We start from the raw sequence: 18,117 nt of genomic DNA on the forward strand, positions 1-18,117 counted from the left end.
TTCTGGAGACTTTTCTTTTGTGTTGGCCCTGCTGTTTGTATACGAAGTGTACAGTGGTCTTGAGCCCAATCTTTGGATCAGGAGGACAGATAAGTCATCAGTGCAGTAGGCAAGAAGTGTAGCATCATCCTCAACAGACGAGCTGGGGGCAAGGGCCAAAATACCAGCTGCCTACTTAGTCTCTACGTCTACATTAGTGTAACTCTTCAAGTAGTTAGTGAAGACCCAAAGGTCAATTACCAAGTGTTGAAAAACAAACCTTGCTTTAAAATTTAATTGTATAACAGAGCTTGGCAAAAACATTTTTTAAAGTAAACCTAAGTCTAATACTTGAGGATAAACTATTAAAATTATTTGATAAAATTTAAAATGCTTTTTAGATATTATTTAAAGAATAATTTGTCCTTTAAATATACTATAAAGAAGGTAGAGAGCAGCTGTGCAGTGGTGGCTCATGCCTTGAATCCCACAACCTGGAAGGTAGAGGAAGATAGATCTTCTTTAGATTGAGGACAGCCAGGGCTACAGAGAAACCCTGCCTCAGAAAGACAAAAAACAAAACAAAACAAAACAAAAACAAAAACATTAAAAAAAAAAAAAGAAAAGGAGAGAGAGCTGGAAGCATGGGACCAAGTAACTTTCTCCATTTTAATTTTAAGAATAGCTTAGAAGATTATCTTCCAAATAGGGGAAATGTCCATGGGGAGTTGAACCCTGGAGCAGAAGCCATCATGCCTTTAGAGCTACTTTATTTTCTAAGCAACAGTCTTGTTTAGATTGCTCACAGAATCAGAGCTGAGACAACAATCAACCAAATAACATTTCAACAGAGACTGTTCATCTATTTTTTGTTTTAAAATTTTACATTATTAATTAAAACAAATATGGGCTAAATTGACAGTTTTAATTACCATGATCATTTAATTATAATTCAATCTGGTATTGTGCAATTTTTATAAAATCAGAAGCAATTGTAGATATACATACACCCTGACAGTCAGATATACAGACATTTTTTAAAAATATCAAATATTTGTATTATTTGTAAGTGTATTTTAGACTGGTGACCATATCATCTTTTATAGCCATTCTTAATCTAAATCTGTACTTTTAAAGATAATACTCTTAATATAAAGCATATGAGTTTTTATTTTTTAAAGACAGAGTCTAGCCTGATAGTTAAAAAGTTTTAAGTAAGCTGAGCCAGACTGGTTTTTACATGATCCTTCTCTTTCTTATTAAAGCTTAAGTGATAAGAAAGTTGAAAAGCCTGTTTTCAAAGATGAGATAGTAGGTAGATAGGCAAAGGTTGTCTTTAATTTACCTTAAAATATGATGTTATTATTATCTTAAGACTTATCGTAGCCATTTTTCTCTTACACAACAAGGAGCAAACTTATATAGCTAGTTTCACTGCTACTGTTGGTTGGTATTTTAAGTAGCCACAAGTGTTTTACTCAACTACTATGAGAAATTCTGAGGGTCGACTGAGTTTTATGTTGTCTTAACATAGAATGATACATAATTGCATGAAAACAAATATAAACACAAATGAGGCAAACATTAACAAAGAACTTTCTATCTCTGTCTTTGGAGTGAACAAATTTGACTTGGGAAGGCTGTAATGCCTTTTGTCAATTTGTCTTCAGTACCTTTAACTGTAGGTCATGTGATAGCGTGTTCCATGTCTCAGTTGTTTAACGCTGAGAAGGCAAGGCTCAACAGTTAAGTCTGTGGAGCCCAAGGCTCTGTATTATTGAATGTTGCTAGGCTACTATAGTTATTTGGGTAAGTTTTAGAGATAATTTCTGGGCAGTAAAAAAGCAGTAGGCCTAGAGAAAAGAAAAGTTTTAACCATTTCAAAAGTAGAAGAAAGACCTGTTAGGACACAAGGAGAAAAATCAGGCTTTTTGGAAGTTCCCACAAGACAAAGAAACCAAGACAGAAAACAGACTTAGGTATGTCCTATGTGCACCAGTTGGCTGGTAATGTTTGGGGGCTCCCTGGTGAAGCTTTCAAGTTTTTCTTGTTTTGTTAAGGGTTGTTAAAAAAAAGAATCATGAATTTTAATTGCCCCTGAGGGTTCAACCAAGTATTGTTTCCACGGGGAGTGCTATAAGCAGAGAAATAGATATATGGCAGGAAACTTTACTTCTAGTGTGTCCTTTACAGCTTAGTTTTCTTAGTATCACCTCCAGTCTTGTTACAGAGTGGCAGAGGCCTGGACATCAGGCCTTTAGAGTCTTTAGAGCACTACCTTTGATTTCTACAAAATAGGTCTAGTTGTAGGATGGTGTTGGAGGTTAAACTTTTATACCTCAGCCAAAATTTGCCTTCACCAAGCTGTATTTAGGGCCAGAGAGTATAGAGTAAAATATGAGCCTTTTTCAAAATTCATGATTTTTAATCTTTGATGTTGCATCATGGCATATACTCAAGAGATCCTAAGTAGAGACCAGTACCAGGATCTTAAAGTAGCGAGAAACATCGCTCTTATCCATTTTAGAGTCCTCAAAGAGACCAGATGCATTTCAAAGCACAGCCCCAAACTGATCAGAAACATTGGTTTGTATTTCAAAAGTTTTGGGTCTTACTCATACCCAGATGGGGCTTTATCTAAATGCTACACGGTGGTTTTCTATCAGAATTAAGTCACAAAAATATTGAAAAGTTATTCCCTGCAATAAGCATTTCTGTGCCATTTAAGGCAACTTATACCTCTCCTCTTTCTTAAAAAGCTGGGAGGAAGGGAGAAACGGAGAAGGAAGTAGGATGTGTGTGTGTGTGTGTGAGAGAGAGAGAGAGAGAGAGAGAGAGAGAGAGAGAGAGAGAGAAAGAGACTGAGAGTGACACAGACAGAAAGACATAGATAGGGTTCACAGAAGAAGGCTGCTTCTATGAAAAGCTTTGGCATTTTTGTTTTAAATTGCCACTCAGGTTTAGTTCAGTAGTAGTGTGTGTGCTTAGTGTATCTGAAGACCTGTGTTCAATCCTGCCTACAACAAACAAAGAAACCATCACCACCACCACCACCACCACCACCACCACCACCACCACCACCACCACCACACCTTGCTGGATGTGGTGGTGTGCTCCTTGGGAGGCAGAGACTGGTGGATCTTTGTGAGTTCCAGGCCAGGCTAGGCTATGTAGTAAGAATCTGTCTCAAGAACCCCTCCTGCCCCTAAACTGTCATTCAAGTTAAAAGTATAAATTGGCTGGGGTGGGCCTTTGGAACTAATCCTCAAGGGAAAATCTTTATTCACTTGGAGATGGGACTGTCTTTTGTAAATCAACAGGGAAAGTTGAAAGCGGTTTTGGTTTGATGGACCAGAAAGTAGATCATAATGGTAGAAATGTAAGGAACAAGCTGGGTTTTTTGTTTGTTTGTTTAGTTTTGTTTAAGGATTGATCTAAATTTTCTCCAATTATGAAAATACCTGAGAATAGAACCAACAAGCAGTAAGGCCTGGGAACCTACATCCTGAGTTATTAGTAGGATCAGAACACACGTATTGCCTGAAAACCAGCAATAGTATACACTGCTCAGTTCTATGGTTACTTTTGTTGGTGAAAACCAAAGCCCATGGCTTTACTGGAAATAGGGCAGCATGTTTTCACAATTCCAGGGATAACTCTAGACAGATAGGACTAAATTTCCAGCCAAAGAGGATTTTTGTTTCATTTCTGTTGCTGTGTTAAAACAGCTTGGCAAAAAGCAACTTTAATGGGAAAACGAATTTATGCTAGTTTACAGTTCATTATGGCAGAGAAATCAAGGAAAAAGAAACTTAAAGCAACAATCAAAAGCAAAGAGAAATAAGAAATTCTACTATATTCAATTCTCACAACATTGACAAGTAATTTGGAAGAAAATTCTAAATACAGAGGAAGAAAAAGGCATGCATTAAACACATGAATTATTTTGTTCTGTGCCACAGGTTAGTTTAGACACAAATAACTATACAGTGATTTTTTTTCAACAATTCATTTATTTTGATTTCATGTGCACTGGAGTTTTGCCAGTGTGACAGTGTTGAATCCCCTGGAACTAGAGTCACAGACAGTTGTGAGCTGTCATGTGGTTGCTGGGAGATGAACCAGGGTCCTCTGGAAGAGCAACCATACTCTTAACCACGAAGCCATCTCTCCAGGTCTTACAATGATTTTAAAACAACAACAAAAATTTTTTTTTGTCAGACTCAGAAGTTATTTATAAACTGTAATTTTTTTCTGAAGTTAGATATGATAATAACATCCATAAAAACAATGAATGAGAGAAACGTTTACCTTATACTCTGGGCAAATAAGCTAAAACTTATTTGTAAATCCAAGTTTAAATATAACAAAGTAGCTATCTGAGATTTAGCTAAACAAGGAAAATTATAAACAATAACTTTAAAGGCTCCCTGTCCAGAACAGCCAACCTATTCACTTAAAAGGCTCAAGGTGAAAATATTCAGGATCATGCCAGTCATTCTCCCTATTAAACCAAACTAGGTAAGGCTGGCTGGAAGATATTCTTTTAGATGTCTGCCAACCTTCAAATATAGCATCAAAAAATTCCAAACACAGATTCAATTTTGAGTTAAAAAAAAAAAACTCTAACTTTTATTCTCCCATGTCTTTGATAAGTTCTAGATGCACAGAGAGAACAATTTTTATCCCTTCTATCCTGTTTACAAAATAAGTGTCTACAAGGAAAGAGCATGGTAACAAACTTACTACCCTCTTCCACCCTTCTTCTGCTGTCGTTTTATTCCACTGGACAAAGTACTACTATAAAATTACCTTTTTAATGATTAAGGAATAAGGGTGGGCTTCTAAGAATATACACAAAAACAGCTGGGCATGGTGACATACACCTGAAACCCCAGCACTCAAATGATTAGGCAGGAGGAGTAGCCAGCTTGAATTTCATAGTGAGATCTTGTTTAAAAAGTAAAGTAAATTAAAAGGATGGAAGGGTGGTTGGTTCAACAAGAAGTAATCTTACATGCTTCAGCAAAGAACAGAAGGCCCAGATCTAAAATCCATTTTTTCCTTGCCAATTAGTTACTATTCACCCCAATTTTTAAAAGGAATTTCTGGAAGGTTTAAGTACAAACTGCAGGACTTTTCTTGGATTTAACATTCTCAAGTTACACTTGAGTTGCAGTGGCAACTGGGTTTCTAAGAGAAGGTCAATTAAAGAATCCCTTGAATAATGCAAGATTTCCAACCTCATAAATGGTTTCCTCCCACTTCTTAGCAAGCAGAATTGATCTTCCACTACTTCACACAGAAAATAAATTAGGAAGCAAACAGTTCATAAGCATAGTCACAAACCAAAGAGTTTTTAAAGATGCAAGCAAGCCATCAGTCTCCCCTTCTATTTTCCTCACTCTCTGGATGAGGAGTGTGAGGGTGAAATAGTGAGATGACTTCCCCAAAGTCACAGAGCAGGCAGGTGCTGGGCCTATCTATAGAGCAAACATTTTTGCTCCTGTCCTGAGATCCATCCCACCACAGTAAATCACCACATCCTGTACATTTTCCTCTAGTTTGGCTTTCTTTAAATTTGGGGATAGAAATTCCTAAACATCGCTGTCCTCCAAAGCCTATCTATACAACTAACAGAATAACTGGGCTTACTAGAATTTACCAGAATTATTTGTTTGGTTTCATTATACTTTAGGAAATGTCATACAAACCAAGCAGTAACTGATTTTTCTCAGCCCCACCTCCTGCTATAATCTAGTTCTTCCTTATGTACAAGAATTGAAATTTCAGTATTATGGACCTTTAGCTATTCAAATGCAGGAGGGAGTCAGGGAGTGGGGTCATAATGACATTACAGAACTCTCAGAAACCCAGAAAAAAAAAAGCCTAAGACAGAAGGCATTCAATTTAGAAATTGCTTTTGTTTCTTAACTTGGCAACTAAAAGGTATACAAGATACCCTTTCTCTGACACTCTAAATGGTGGTACAAAGTAACTTCATGTTCTGAAGTATAAAGCTAATTTCACAGAGTAGAGGCCATAGAATAGACACCATGAAAACAGGAGCAGCAAAAGGTGAAGAACCATCCCTAGTCCACCTCACTACTGAGTCCACCTCAACAGTCAAAATATCTTTTTTTATTTTCTTTGTGGACAGCATCTCTCTACATGGCCTTGGGTGTTCTGGACCTCACTCTGTAGACCAAGCAGGCTTAGAACTTAAGAGAGCTACCAGCCTCTGCCACACAAGTATTCAAATTAAAGGGATTAAAAACAAAAACATAAAAATCCCACAATGTCATCACAACTGGATCTGACTCTGAATGAAGCTTGAGTATATACTGATTAGACATACCAACTCAAGCTAACTATGTTCTGGACTTCCACTGCTGTCCTTCAAATTCACATGTGAAAACACTTCCTTAGATGGCTCAGAGGTTGAGAGCACTGACTGTTCTTCCAGAGGTTCTGAGTTCAATTCCTAGTAACTACGTGGTGGCTCACAACCATCTGTAATGGGATCCAATGTCCTCTTCTAATATGTCTGAAGACAGTTACAGTGTACTCATATGCATAAAATAAATACATCATATATATATGTATATATATATATATGTGTGTGTGTGTGTGTGTGTGTGTGTGTGTGTATTAATATTATTTGGGCTGTTTTACCCAGAAACATGACATTTTTGCGATCGGCTCCTCCTTTCTCCAACTTAATTCCCTAAAGATTGTCTCCAGACCATTTTCTTTCTCTTAATTCATTCCCTCATCATTCTTATGACTGGTAAGAAATATTTCTCTTAACAGTTCACATTTGGAAGTTGCAGGATGAAGTCAGAAGACAATTTGCGGAACCGCCCTATCCTTCTCCTTCGTGCATCTATAGACTTGAGGCCAAGCACCTTTACCCACTCAGCTGTCTCTTATGCTCTCATTGGTAGCTTTTAAATAAGTACCTCCCATCTAGATCCTATCTTCTCTACTACTTTCGAGAGCTTTTATACCTGAATACTCAGGGTACCTCGAACTCAACTTTATCTAAAAAAGAAATCATTATCCAAACTAAGGTATTCTTCTTGCTCTTCCTGCTCCCACCAACGGCTAACATTATTTAATCATCCAGACTAAAGGTGCAGTCACAAGGTTGGCTCCTTAGTTACAAAACTGCTTATTTGGACCACTACAATTCCAGTCTCTCTATTTTCAATACTACCTTAATTCTCCTCAGCATTTTCATTTTCTGTTCTGGAGTACAATGGTCTTCTGACCAACCTACCTACCACTTGTGATGCCAAGAGATATGAATTGATCCCATTTCATTATGCCTTCCTTATTTGATGAATTTTTCATAGTCTACTAAAGTAAATACAAATTCATGATCCAGGAGTTTATTTTTTCCTACATTTCTATACATTTATTTTATGTGTATGAGTGTCTTGGCTCCATGTATGTGCACAATGTACATGCCTACAGAAGCCAGAAGACGGTATCACACTCCCTGGAACTGGACTTACAGATGGTTGTAAGCTACCATGTGAGTGCTGGGAACTAAGTCTGGGTCCTGGAAGAGCCACAAGTACTCTTAACTCCTAAGTCATCTGGACCATGATCCAGAAATATCCAGATAAGGTACCTTTGGATGACTGAAGGTAGTAAAAGTGCTACAGAGTTCATAAAGGCTGCACTTTCTTACTCTGACTTCTAGATCAGTCCTTCTAAAAGTTTAATTTGTATAGAAATAACCTGGAGAGCTATTTAAAACACTGATTCCTGGGCAAGCGCCCAGACATGCTGACTCCACAGTTTTGGAGTAGAGAGAATATGCATTTCTCATACGCAAACACTGTCAGTATTGCTTTGATAATATTTTATTTATTTTAATGTTTATTGCAGCCATGTTCCTGGTTCTTCTTTTCTCTAATTCTACACCTCAAGGCCATGATTGTTCTGAGATGGCACCCGGCCCAGATTAGTCTTAACTCCTTCCAGCTGATTTAAGCATGAAACACAACATGACTCTGACTAGTGACACACAATTATATAGCTTGACAAAGAACTTTATAGAAATGTGTTCCTCAGTGTGTGTGGGGGGGGTGGGGTGGGGGGAGATCCATATGAATGTTTGATAAGCGCTTGGGGTGATGCTTGCCAAAGAGCTAACCTGGAACTTTGTTCCTATTAGGCAATACTCATGAGCTGTAACCCTAGACAATAAATGGTTGTGACAACAAAAATGAAAGGTATCAGATGTGACAGTACTACTATGCAAATAATCAAGAACTTTGCTAATCATGCATTGTTCTCTATATAAAAACTGGTAGAATACACATACACTCAACTTCTCAATAAAATTAACCTTGTTCTCATATAAATAATATAGTCCATTTCTTTTGATAGTGCTGGGAATTGAATCCAATGTTTTTATACTAAGCAATACTAAGCAAGTATTACACTACAAAATAAACAACATGTCTAGTCTAGAATAGAGGTTAAAATCTCAAAGTAGTGGTGTCACATACAAAGTAACTTTGTTAAGTAACATCACTTTTTTGAGGTTTAAGAGCTGAGAAGAAAGTCCTGCCAAGGGGCCTACTGCACTCCTTTGCTGAGGAGGGGAAGCAGTGTAGCATATAGTCACCAGAACCTAAAGTTACCTAGCAGTCCTGCCTGCATTTCCATATAAGTATACTCTGGTACATTTTTAAGCCTGGCAAGGTCTTTAAGGTCAGTGAGTCCGACTCCTTGAGGATGAAGAAATGGGCTCAGAGAGGGTGATTTTCCTAAGTGGTACTCAGGCCTTGTTGTCTGGTACCCTGGTTACTTCTCTTTTAACTGGAGAGAAGATTCTCCACTCAATCCCACACTATCGAATAACATATCAATTACACAGTTTATTACTCCAGGTACATGCCACCAAATCAATATGAAAACTAGAAACCCAACTGTCTATCATATGATATTAGGTGATATTAAAACCATACAGCATTCTTACTGCATCTTACGCACTTCTACTTTTCCTTAGTTTCCTGAGAAATGAAAAAAAAAAAAAACAATGAAAATATTTAGGCAATTTATACTCTATTACCAAGGCTCATCTTTTAGTCATTTGTATGAATTAGCCTAAAACAGTGCATGGATCTATATAACTGCTTTTTTTTTTCTGTATGCATTAAGCCTTATAATTCTAAGCAGAACTATAACACAAATAAAATATTGTATCAGCATTTGCCAGGGCAGCAACTCTAATTTCTTTTCAGATTACTGTGGCCAAGGAGAAAGGAGGCCTGCTCTCGAAAAGCTGTTCTCTAAAACAGTATCTTTACAATTTGGTGACTAGCAAGTAAATGGTAGACTAAGCAAACATGACTATTTCAAGTCCATGAAAATGATGAATGGGTTTCCACTGCTTTTTAAGATTCAAGCAAAATCACAAAGGAATGGGAAACTCTCATGATTTACATAAAAACAAAAAACAAAAATATCTAAGAACGTTTGGGGAAATGAAACATTTTTCTTTAAGCAAAGTAAGACAACATAGCTTGTTTCTCTATGGTTTTCAGAAACAATCCTTGATTGTCAAAATGGTTGGAGGAGGAGGGAGTCACAACCAATTTCTCTTGGCCATAACTGAGAAAAATAAACAATGGCGACTATTGGCAGAGATAGAGCTGGAGCCCTACACAATTATCTCACCACAAACTAAACGAGATGCCTGCATCGCCAATCAAGAGCACCTGGAAACAGTTCTCAAATGCAACATTATTAGAGTTTTTACACAAAGTTGTTCCATCAAAACCCACAAGGTTTAATTTCTTGTGATGGTTTAGCTAGCCAACTTCAAAGAATTTAGTGAATTATTAATAGAAAACCCATGTCTGATAGAATTTTAGAGATCTAAGAAATACTGTTTCAATTAATAGTGACTATGTCTGGGAATTTACTAAAAGACCAAAATGTTCACAATTCAAACACTATTTCTCCAAGTCCAAATTGATTATTTTAGAGATGAAATTGTAGGTTGATTTATTAGGGCCAAAGTCTTTACAAAAGGGCTAGTTTTTACAGAATCCCACACTATCAAAAGATTTAAACCAGTCATCTTTCTTCATTCATTTTAAATCTGATTATCCTCCCACAAACATAGTCTAACATGGTTTGAATGTATTCCAATAGCATAAATCCAGAGGTAAAACCACCGTTTTCTCTGCTATACAAATAATTTTGGGATGAATAACATTATAGGAAGTTAATACATCTTTTACTCATTTTCATCAATAAGAGGGGTTAACTTCCAAATACTTACTGGTATTAACTTTCCAAACTTCTGAGAACTCATAAAAAAAAAAAAAAAAAGGCTTGGTGGAGAGTGAAAACCTCCAGCATCTTGTTCTTTTATTTAAAATATTTTTATTATCAGACCAAATTATATTCCTATCACCAGTTCTCCCATTATTTTAAGTTGGCTACAATTCATCTCTCAATAAACAAACACATGCACACATACAATGGTTTCTGTGAAGTGGTATTTTAAGAAAAACTCTATTACAGAAACTTTTCAGTGTATCTTCAGGATTTTAAAAAGATGCTTCCAGCCTGGCGTTTGGGTACACTCCTTCAAATCCAACGCTGGGGAAGCAGAGACAGGCAGATCTCTGTGAGTTCAAGGCCAGCCTGGTTTGCAGAGTTCCAGGAGAGCCAGCACTGCACAGAGAAACTCCATCTTGAAACAAACAAAAAATAAAAAGATGCTTCCAAGAAGTGTACCCATTAATATTTATATCCTAATATTCTTTGTTAATTTTTTTCCTCACTGGTCCTTCATAAATTAAAATCATCAATCTTAGAAGAAAGGCTTAGTAGGAGAAATTTAACTGCAGAAATGAAAGACAGCCAAACTTTATCAGACCAATTTTTCAGTTTGAATTTTCTAAATATTTACAACTATGACTGAATTGAACTAAATTTACACACCCACCCCCTAGCAACATCATGAACTCTAATCTATAGCTTTAGGGAGTGAGCTTTAGCCATTACTTTGAGTACTACTCCTGACTTAAATCCATACCACAGTCTTTCTGGGGAAAAATGAATCATTTCAGTGGTAAGCGACAGGTTTTAGGATTTGTGAAGAACTATGTTGAAGCTCACTTGACAACCAAGGCCCAGAACGCCACCCATCCTTGTATTCACTTGAGATCCTGTCAGTTATAATCAGCGCAGTGATCTTTGTTGACCAGCTGCCATCTACCAAACAGGAATCACCAAGAGTCAAAAATTTCCAACAAATGGGAAAGTTGACAGGCCACAAATATTTTTTAAGGAATGCAGATGTATTTATATGGCTTTCCTTGAAATATAATATTATATTAAATATATACTATATATTTAAGAATAGTTTTTAAGAATAAGGGATATTTTTACACAGCTTAGATAGATAATGGCATATTTAAAGTTGCGAAAATACTTCTAGAATTACAGTTTTAATCAAATAACCTAGCCTTAGCTGGATGGCTATACAGCCATCAGTCTCTTCACCATTTATAAGTTTCCAAACATTTAGGAAGACAGTTCTCACAACTTTTTAAAAGAAAATTTCCAAAGGGCTTCTGTTGACAAACCTAGCAACACCCCACAACTGCTGCTGATGCTACCCCAAATGTGACGTAGGAAAGAGGCAGTGTTCATTTATGTAGAAAAGTGGAGGCACTGAATAAGACAGCGGCAGAACAAGACAGTTTCATAGGTAGGCAAAAGAACACAGCAGCTCATATCATGTTTGGTCAAAGTACGACTAGGCTCCTGAGGGACAGACTTAGGCAGATATGCAGAACTTATGCCTTTATTGGCCCAGTAATTCTATACAGGCAACTCACCTCTCTAACAGTAGTAAGTGTTTTTACTAACCATAAATTTCCAACTAGCTTCTTATGATCTAAGTGGCTGAGGAAGAAGAAACCCAGCATTCTTATAAAAGTAGTGCTTGGATTTGGAGTCAGACCAAGTGGAGCAGCCTTACGTTTCATCATCACCCAAAAAGAATGATCCCCAATGTTCATAACACCAGATCTACAGAGTCCTGAGTACCTACTATAAGGGAAAAATAAATATAGTGAAAGGCATACAATGAACATTCAAAAAAAAAAGTTGTTAACCGACTGTTTAAACTGTAACTTGTATTTATCCCCTATGCTATCCAAGCTTAACCTTGCCCTCCCCTCTCCTCAGCTCCTGTTTAGTAATTTTCTTTAAAAGATATAAACTTTCAAGTAACCAGACTGAATATTAAATCTGAATACGAAAATAAAAAACTATGTGTATTTCTGTTGATGGCGTATGGGTAGCAATGCTATCTAAAAGTCATCATTATTTTAGAAAAGAGTAGAAGATAATGGCCACACATTATCTACCCAGTTCAGTCACTTAGTACAGCACCCCATTTAAACTTCTCAATGACCCTGCGGCATAGGCACTGAGACCCAGTGGAGAAGGCAGGGACAGGAGATGGATTCCAATGCCTCTCCCATACTAAGCATGCGTGTCATCACTAAATTATACTCTCAGTCCAATTTCCAAACTCTACCCAGGTAGAACCTAAAGTTCAGAAAAGTGTCTAAAAATCCCTTTTTTTAACAAGAGTCAAATCGAAGTCCATACCCTTTCGTATTTCTCAGTATTTATGTAATTTAAGATAGGTCATAAAAACCTACAGCCGAAAACATACGGTAAGCTAACCTACTGAAAAAGCATATAGAACATTTTAGGTTGTGGGCATTTGTTGCCTGTGACAAAATCTACTTTCAAGACACTGTGTTTTTCCCAGGGACATATTATCTTTGTCTATAGAAAATGGTAATCTATTTGGAGACTAGGCCATTCCTAAAATTTTAACCTAAAAAGCAACGGAAGTTGTTGGAAAGGACAGGAGCTGAACACAACTCAGGATTTCCAGGACTTCTCCCCAGCTCATCTCTGGGCATCTTCATCAGCTGTAAAGTACTCCTTAGGGCTCAGAAGCTTAAACGAGGCGACTTGAAATAGCTATGGCCTGGCACTGGTTAGCACTTTCCCGTGAAGCAGCACAGGCCGTGTACCAGCCAGTGGGAAGAAGCCTCAGCAACTTCTGGGGGAGGGGAGGGTCAGCACTGGACTGCTTTTAAAAAGAGAGAACACAGAAGTTTCCAACTCTTATACTTGAAAACTGATATGCGTAGACAACTCTGACATTAGCCAATTAGTTTTCTCATTTCTAACAGTAACCACGATAAGCACTTAGAGCTCACACTTAAACACAACAATGGCGCAATGATACATTCCAGGACTGAGTTAAACATATTTGGAGTATCATCTTTTTGTACAAAACTGCCTGCTTAAATCAAATGTGTCGTCTTGAATTGCATCATGGAGATAGGAATCAGACTGAGCTTATAGCTTAGTTAATGCAAACACGTTAATTTCTTCATTTTGACACTTGTGCAGTATTTTGAAAACTGTAGAAGTACTTTAAAATAATGGGCTTTTAAAAAGTGGGTAGCAATGTCCACAGCCACCTGTGTCTTCTCGATTTAGAAACCTCTAGCTTCATGTCAACTGTAACACCAACTTCAAACATAATGGCAAAATGACATTTCTGAGCTTAGTGCTGAAGGCAGACAGGCATAACGGTCCCATCTGTTTCCATAATAATGAAGGCAGATTCCTTTAATCTAATATGAAAAACTTAAGAGTTAGTAAAGTGGGGCATAAGCCTGTATGGCATTTTCATTTCCAGGGTCAAATGATGGACATCCCTAGCATAACTTTAAAAGGAAAGGGGAAAGGTGCATGGACAGTCACTGAGGATCACGTGAAGCGGTTGCAAACTTTACTGCATGTATTAAGCAAGATGGCTGAAGCTTTCACACACTGGGGTCTGGAAGGAAAGGCTTCTTATAGGCAAACTCTATACAGTTTTGTGACAGAAGTTTAAGGCAGCACCCAATTGCAATACTACAGCTTGGTTGAGGGGTATTTGCTAAATGCATTATTTACACATATACAGATTTGAATGGTAATTTTCAAATTTAAAGAAAGCATAATCTTTCTATATTAAAAAAGAAAAAGCTAAGAGCACTGCAGCAAAGTCATTTCTCTGACTGGTATGACCTCCAGTGTCTACAAACTACTGATTTCGCAATAAATTACTCTGAGACTCAATCCACGTACACACAGAAAAGAAGTGGAGAGCTTCCTACTAGTCTTGACAAACGCATCTGCCTGTCCCTAGCCCTCTGGGTTTCCTTGTCCCACAAAGATAACTAACTTATCATCGAGTGCAAGAAGGGAACAAGAATTAATCAGCAGTCAAAAATCCTGTTTTGATTTTTACAATTACTATCCACGATGTCAGAATACTATTAAAACTGATTTTAGAAGGTAGAAATAACCCCTGCAGGGCGCAGAGGCATACAAACACGTATATGAAATGCCAACCCAATAAGTGGCGCAAAGCAGCTTAAATACCAATTTAACCAAAAAGGTCTGGCAAACGGTATCACAAATGAACACTTCCAGTTACAAACTACCCACTTACTTAGAGACTACCAATATTCAAAATCGGACGAAGCAGCCAAGAGACAGAAAGCAAAATGTCTTACCTTGTACAAATCTCGACATTTTAGGATCTTATTAAAATAATCTGGCTTATAATTTTCAATTTCTAGAATCTACGTTGTAAGGAAGGTCTCTCTCCCTTCCCTGCAACCGAAGTGTTCTTTCTCCTCCGATGTTTAACTACTTAAAGAAGAATTCGGGGGGAAAAAAAATCAAAACTAGTCTTTAAAAAGAAAAATCCTGAAGACGGAAAACTTGGTGGGACCGACTCAGCTTGGGAGGGAACTCCAGGCTACTCAGCGATCCCGACACCAACAGGGGACGACTGGAGACTCCGGAAAAGGTAAAACCAGACGAACTTAAATTTCATCAATGGAGAGGCGGACCTAGAGCCGCTTCACCGCCCTCCGGTCTCCACGCCCTCTAGGGCAGGACTGCCGCAGGCCCCCGGCCGCACCCCGAGGCCCCTCGCCGGCGGCCGTCCAGCGGCGAGCTGCTGGCGCCCCGTGTAGATCGGGAGGCGGGGAGGCCGGCGAAGGGGCAACGCAACCTTTTCTCCAGCCCATAAATAGCCGGGACTCGGAGATGCTGCGAATTCCGCACTCGGGCAGACAGCTGCCCGCGGCCTCCACTGGCCGCCCTCCCCTACGCAGCCGCTCCACACCAGGGCCCGGCTCGCCCCCTCCCTGCCCCCCGGGCCTGGCCGCCCAGACCCCCCGGGAGGCCTGGCCCTCCCTGACACGCCCTCGCCCGCCCGCCCGCCCGCCCCCTACTCTTCCACGCCCCACTGTCGGCCCCCGGCCACGCCTTTCGGAGCAGGACCCCACAAGGAGGTCGCTCGGAGCCCGGCCCGCCCCTTAAGCGACACCCACCTTCCTATTCCCTCGAGGGCTGAGAAGTTGGGGGCCTGGAATCAGGTCTCGCACGCTGCACGAGCGTGGCCGAGGCGACCTCCCCTCCGCTCCCGTCACACGCAAACACCTGGAGCCTGGCGCCAGCGTGCGCAGCCCCTGACCCTCCAGCCCGCCGCCTCCGGACACCGGAGCCCCCACTTTCGCCACACACCTCCCCTCCCCCTCCTTCCCCCCTCCCAATGCGGAAATGTCCCTACTGCTCAGAGCGACAGGCACAGCCGCCAGTCCGGAGCCGAAGTTTGCCTAAGGACCTGGCCAATGAGACACGCGGAGGTGGCAGGGGGCGGGGCGTTCGAGGCCCGAGGGAGGCGGGCGCAGAAGCGAAGGCGGGAATCCCACGCGTGGGAGCTGCACAGGCAGCAGCACGGTGCCAAGCACGTCTGTCTCTGCTTGCTGTTTGCAGATGCCACGAGCGTGTGAGAAAACCGAAGCGTGTGCTTGTGTTTGCACTCCACCAGAATTTGCCCGTTGAGGAAACCTTGAACTCCCCTTCCTCAGGGACACCAGGCTCTTCTCAAGAGGACCCAAAGGCTCTGCCACCAATTAGGGTTTGAGGAGGGTTAAGGCAACCTTTTCAGAATCAAGTAAAGGGATGGGATGTGTGTGGCTCACCAACAGGAGGAGGGCCTGGGGGCGTCGAAGGGAATGCCAAATAAAGGCTCTCCAGAAAGAGCCATCACTATTCGCCTTGCCTCGAATCCCACTCCTGGGCACGTTTGTGCTGGAATTGGGCGTTTACTTTTCTAGCCAAAGTGAAAATGACTTATTATCCTTAAGATGCTGATGATAGATCTTGAAGTCTCCAAAAGAAAGATGAAGTTAAAAGCCAGAACGTTGGCACCCGTCTGGGGACTCCCTGAGGTGTGCCCAATCACAGCTAGTCTTGCCAACCATTTAAGCCTGTAAGACTGCCTGTCTTCTTTAACATTCTCGCGTTACCCTACTTGGTTTGTCAGTTCTGTAACCAAGCACTTCCAGAAGGGTTTGAAATGTACAACATTATTCAGCCAAGGTAAATGAGAATTTCTAAATTATTCTCTAGAAAAGAGAGAGCTTTCATTATTCAGTCCTTTGGGTTCATATGGAAATGTTATTAAACAACACAGGAAAAGATAGTGTTCATGTTGCTTATGTAGAATCCAAAAACCTTAGGCATCCAAATATCTCAGCTAAGAAAATAACTTTCTCCAAATGAAAAAAATTTCTAAAATAACAAATGACGTCAGTTTAATAACGACACTTGCTCTGGAGTTTTTGCTTAGACTCTACATCCTCTCTGAACAGTAGAGAAATTGTTCCAGCAGTGAATGAACTATATTTATCAGTCAGTGTAAGCACTAAAACAGAACCAAAGACCTGGGGCTCCTCATGTAAGTCAGCCTGCAAAAACTTACGTGCAACAAGGAATCTTTAACTTTCCCAGGCTTATTATATAATAGAATGGCCAGTTATTTTTGACTTCCACAGAAGATTAACAAGGGGAGAAACGATCTTTAAATCTAGCAAAAACATTTGGTAGTTCCTAAGAATTGGCATCTTGATTTATGATTGAGTAACTACTGACACAAAGGACACAAAGAATGTTGGGCATTCACTACTTTAAAACAAGTCCCCAGAAAGTAAACCATTACCCATCTTCCGTGGTTAACTTTATAGTGAGGGGCTGACTCTTGGCCAGAAGCACCAGAGAAACCACATTTCTAAATGCTATGTTTATATAGTGCCTTGCAAATGAAATTTCTTTAGAGAGGGGCTTGAATTTAAATTCCAGATCTTCAGATAGAGTATCTCACTCCTTAAGAATGAGGAAAATAGCTCAGCTGACAAATCACGGGATAGGGATGTAAAACCTGAGGCTCTTCAGGACCATAAACCAATTGTTTGTTTCTCTCTTTACATTCAGCTCTCTCTCTCTCTCTCTCTCTCTCTCTCTCTCTCTCTCTCTCTCTCACACACACACACACACACACACACACCTGGGGGTGGGGATAGCCATGGGATGGGGTCGGAATGGGGAGTCTCTTCTGTTTGATTTTTTTCTTTTAAGAATTTTTATTTTACGTGTATTGAGTGCGCCATGTTTGTGTCTGGTGCCTGTAGAGGCCAGAAGAGGTCATGGGATCCCCTAGACCTGGAATTAAAGAAGGTTATGAATCACTCTGTGCTAGGAACCCAACCAAGGTACTCTGTAAGAGCTAGTGCTCTTAACTACTAAGGCATCTCTGCAGACCCTGACCACTTTTCCCCCAAGTCAGATTACAGATAAAGAGGTCAGGTGAGGTAACAAACAGAATAGACACCTGGACGCCAGTTTCTGGTGAGCTGTGCTGTCCCCCAAGGGCCACAGAAGTCCTGCCTCTAATTTACTTCAGTCCATCTTCCTACTTCCCCATAGGAAAACAGAAAAACACACAAAACAAAGCAAAACTTTGTTTTAACTGGTCTTATGCCTTGTGAGCAAACCCACAGCCTCAGCCATGCTACTTAAGAACCCTGCCACTAGCCTCAGCCATAGCTCCTATACAATAACACTCTAACAACAACAAACCCAATGCCTGCTTCCTTGTTTTTGAGCATAATCTTTGCTGCCTCTTTAGATGTAGTGTTTGTCAGTATTTGCTACATGGAA

The 18,117-nt window shown here is 39.8% G+C and overlaps 1 protein-coding gene across 2 annotated transcripts in view; it reads right to left on the reverse strand.

Annotated features, from left to right (window-relative positions):
- Window positions 1–15,699, reverse strand: part of Ugp2 (UDP-glucose pyrophosphorylase 2) — a 50,142-nt gene extending 34,443 nt beyond the window's left edge. The window contains exon 1 of one of the 2 annotated variants that reach the window (NM_001290634.1): window positions 15,447–15,699. Coding sequence is in view for 1 of the 2 variants with exons in the window: in NM_139297.6 (NP_647458.1) it covers window positions 14,619–14,637 (19 nt within the window). In the remaining variant the exon portion in view is untranslated. Of the gene's footprint in view, window positions 1–14,618; window positions 15,062–15,446 lie in introns of those variants that run through there. The other variant, NM_139297.6, reaches the window with a different exon arrangement.
- Between the last annotated feature and the right edge of the window lie 2,418 nt (window positions 15,700–18,117).

This window comes from Mus musculus, chromosome 11 (genome assembly GCF_000001635.26).
Source record: "Mus musculus strain C57BL/6J chromosome 11, GRCm38.p6 C57BL/6J".
In the NCBI taxonomy this organism is placed as follows: Eukaryota; Metazoa; Chordata; class Mammalia; order Rodentia; family Muridae; genus Mus; species Mus musculus.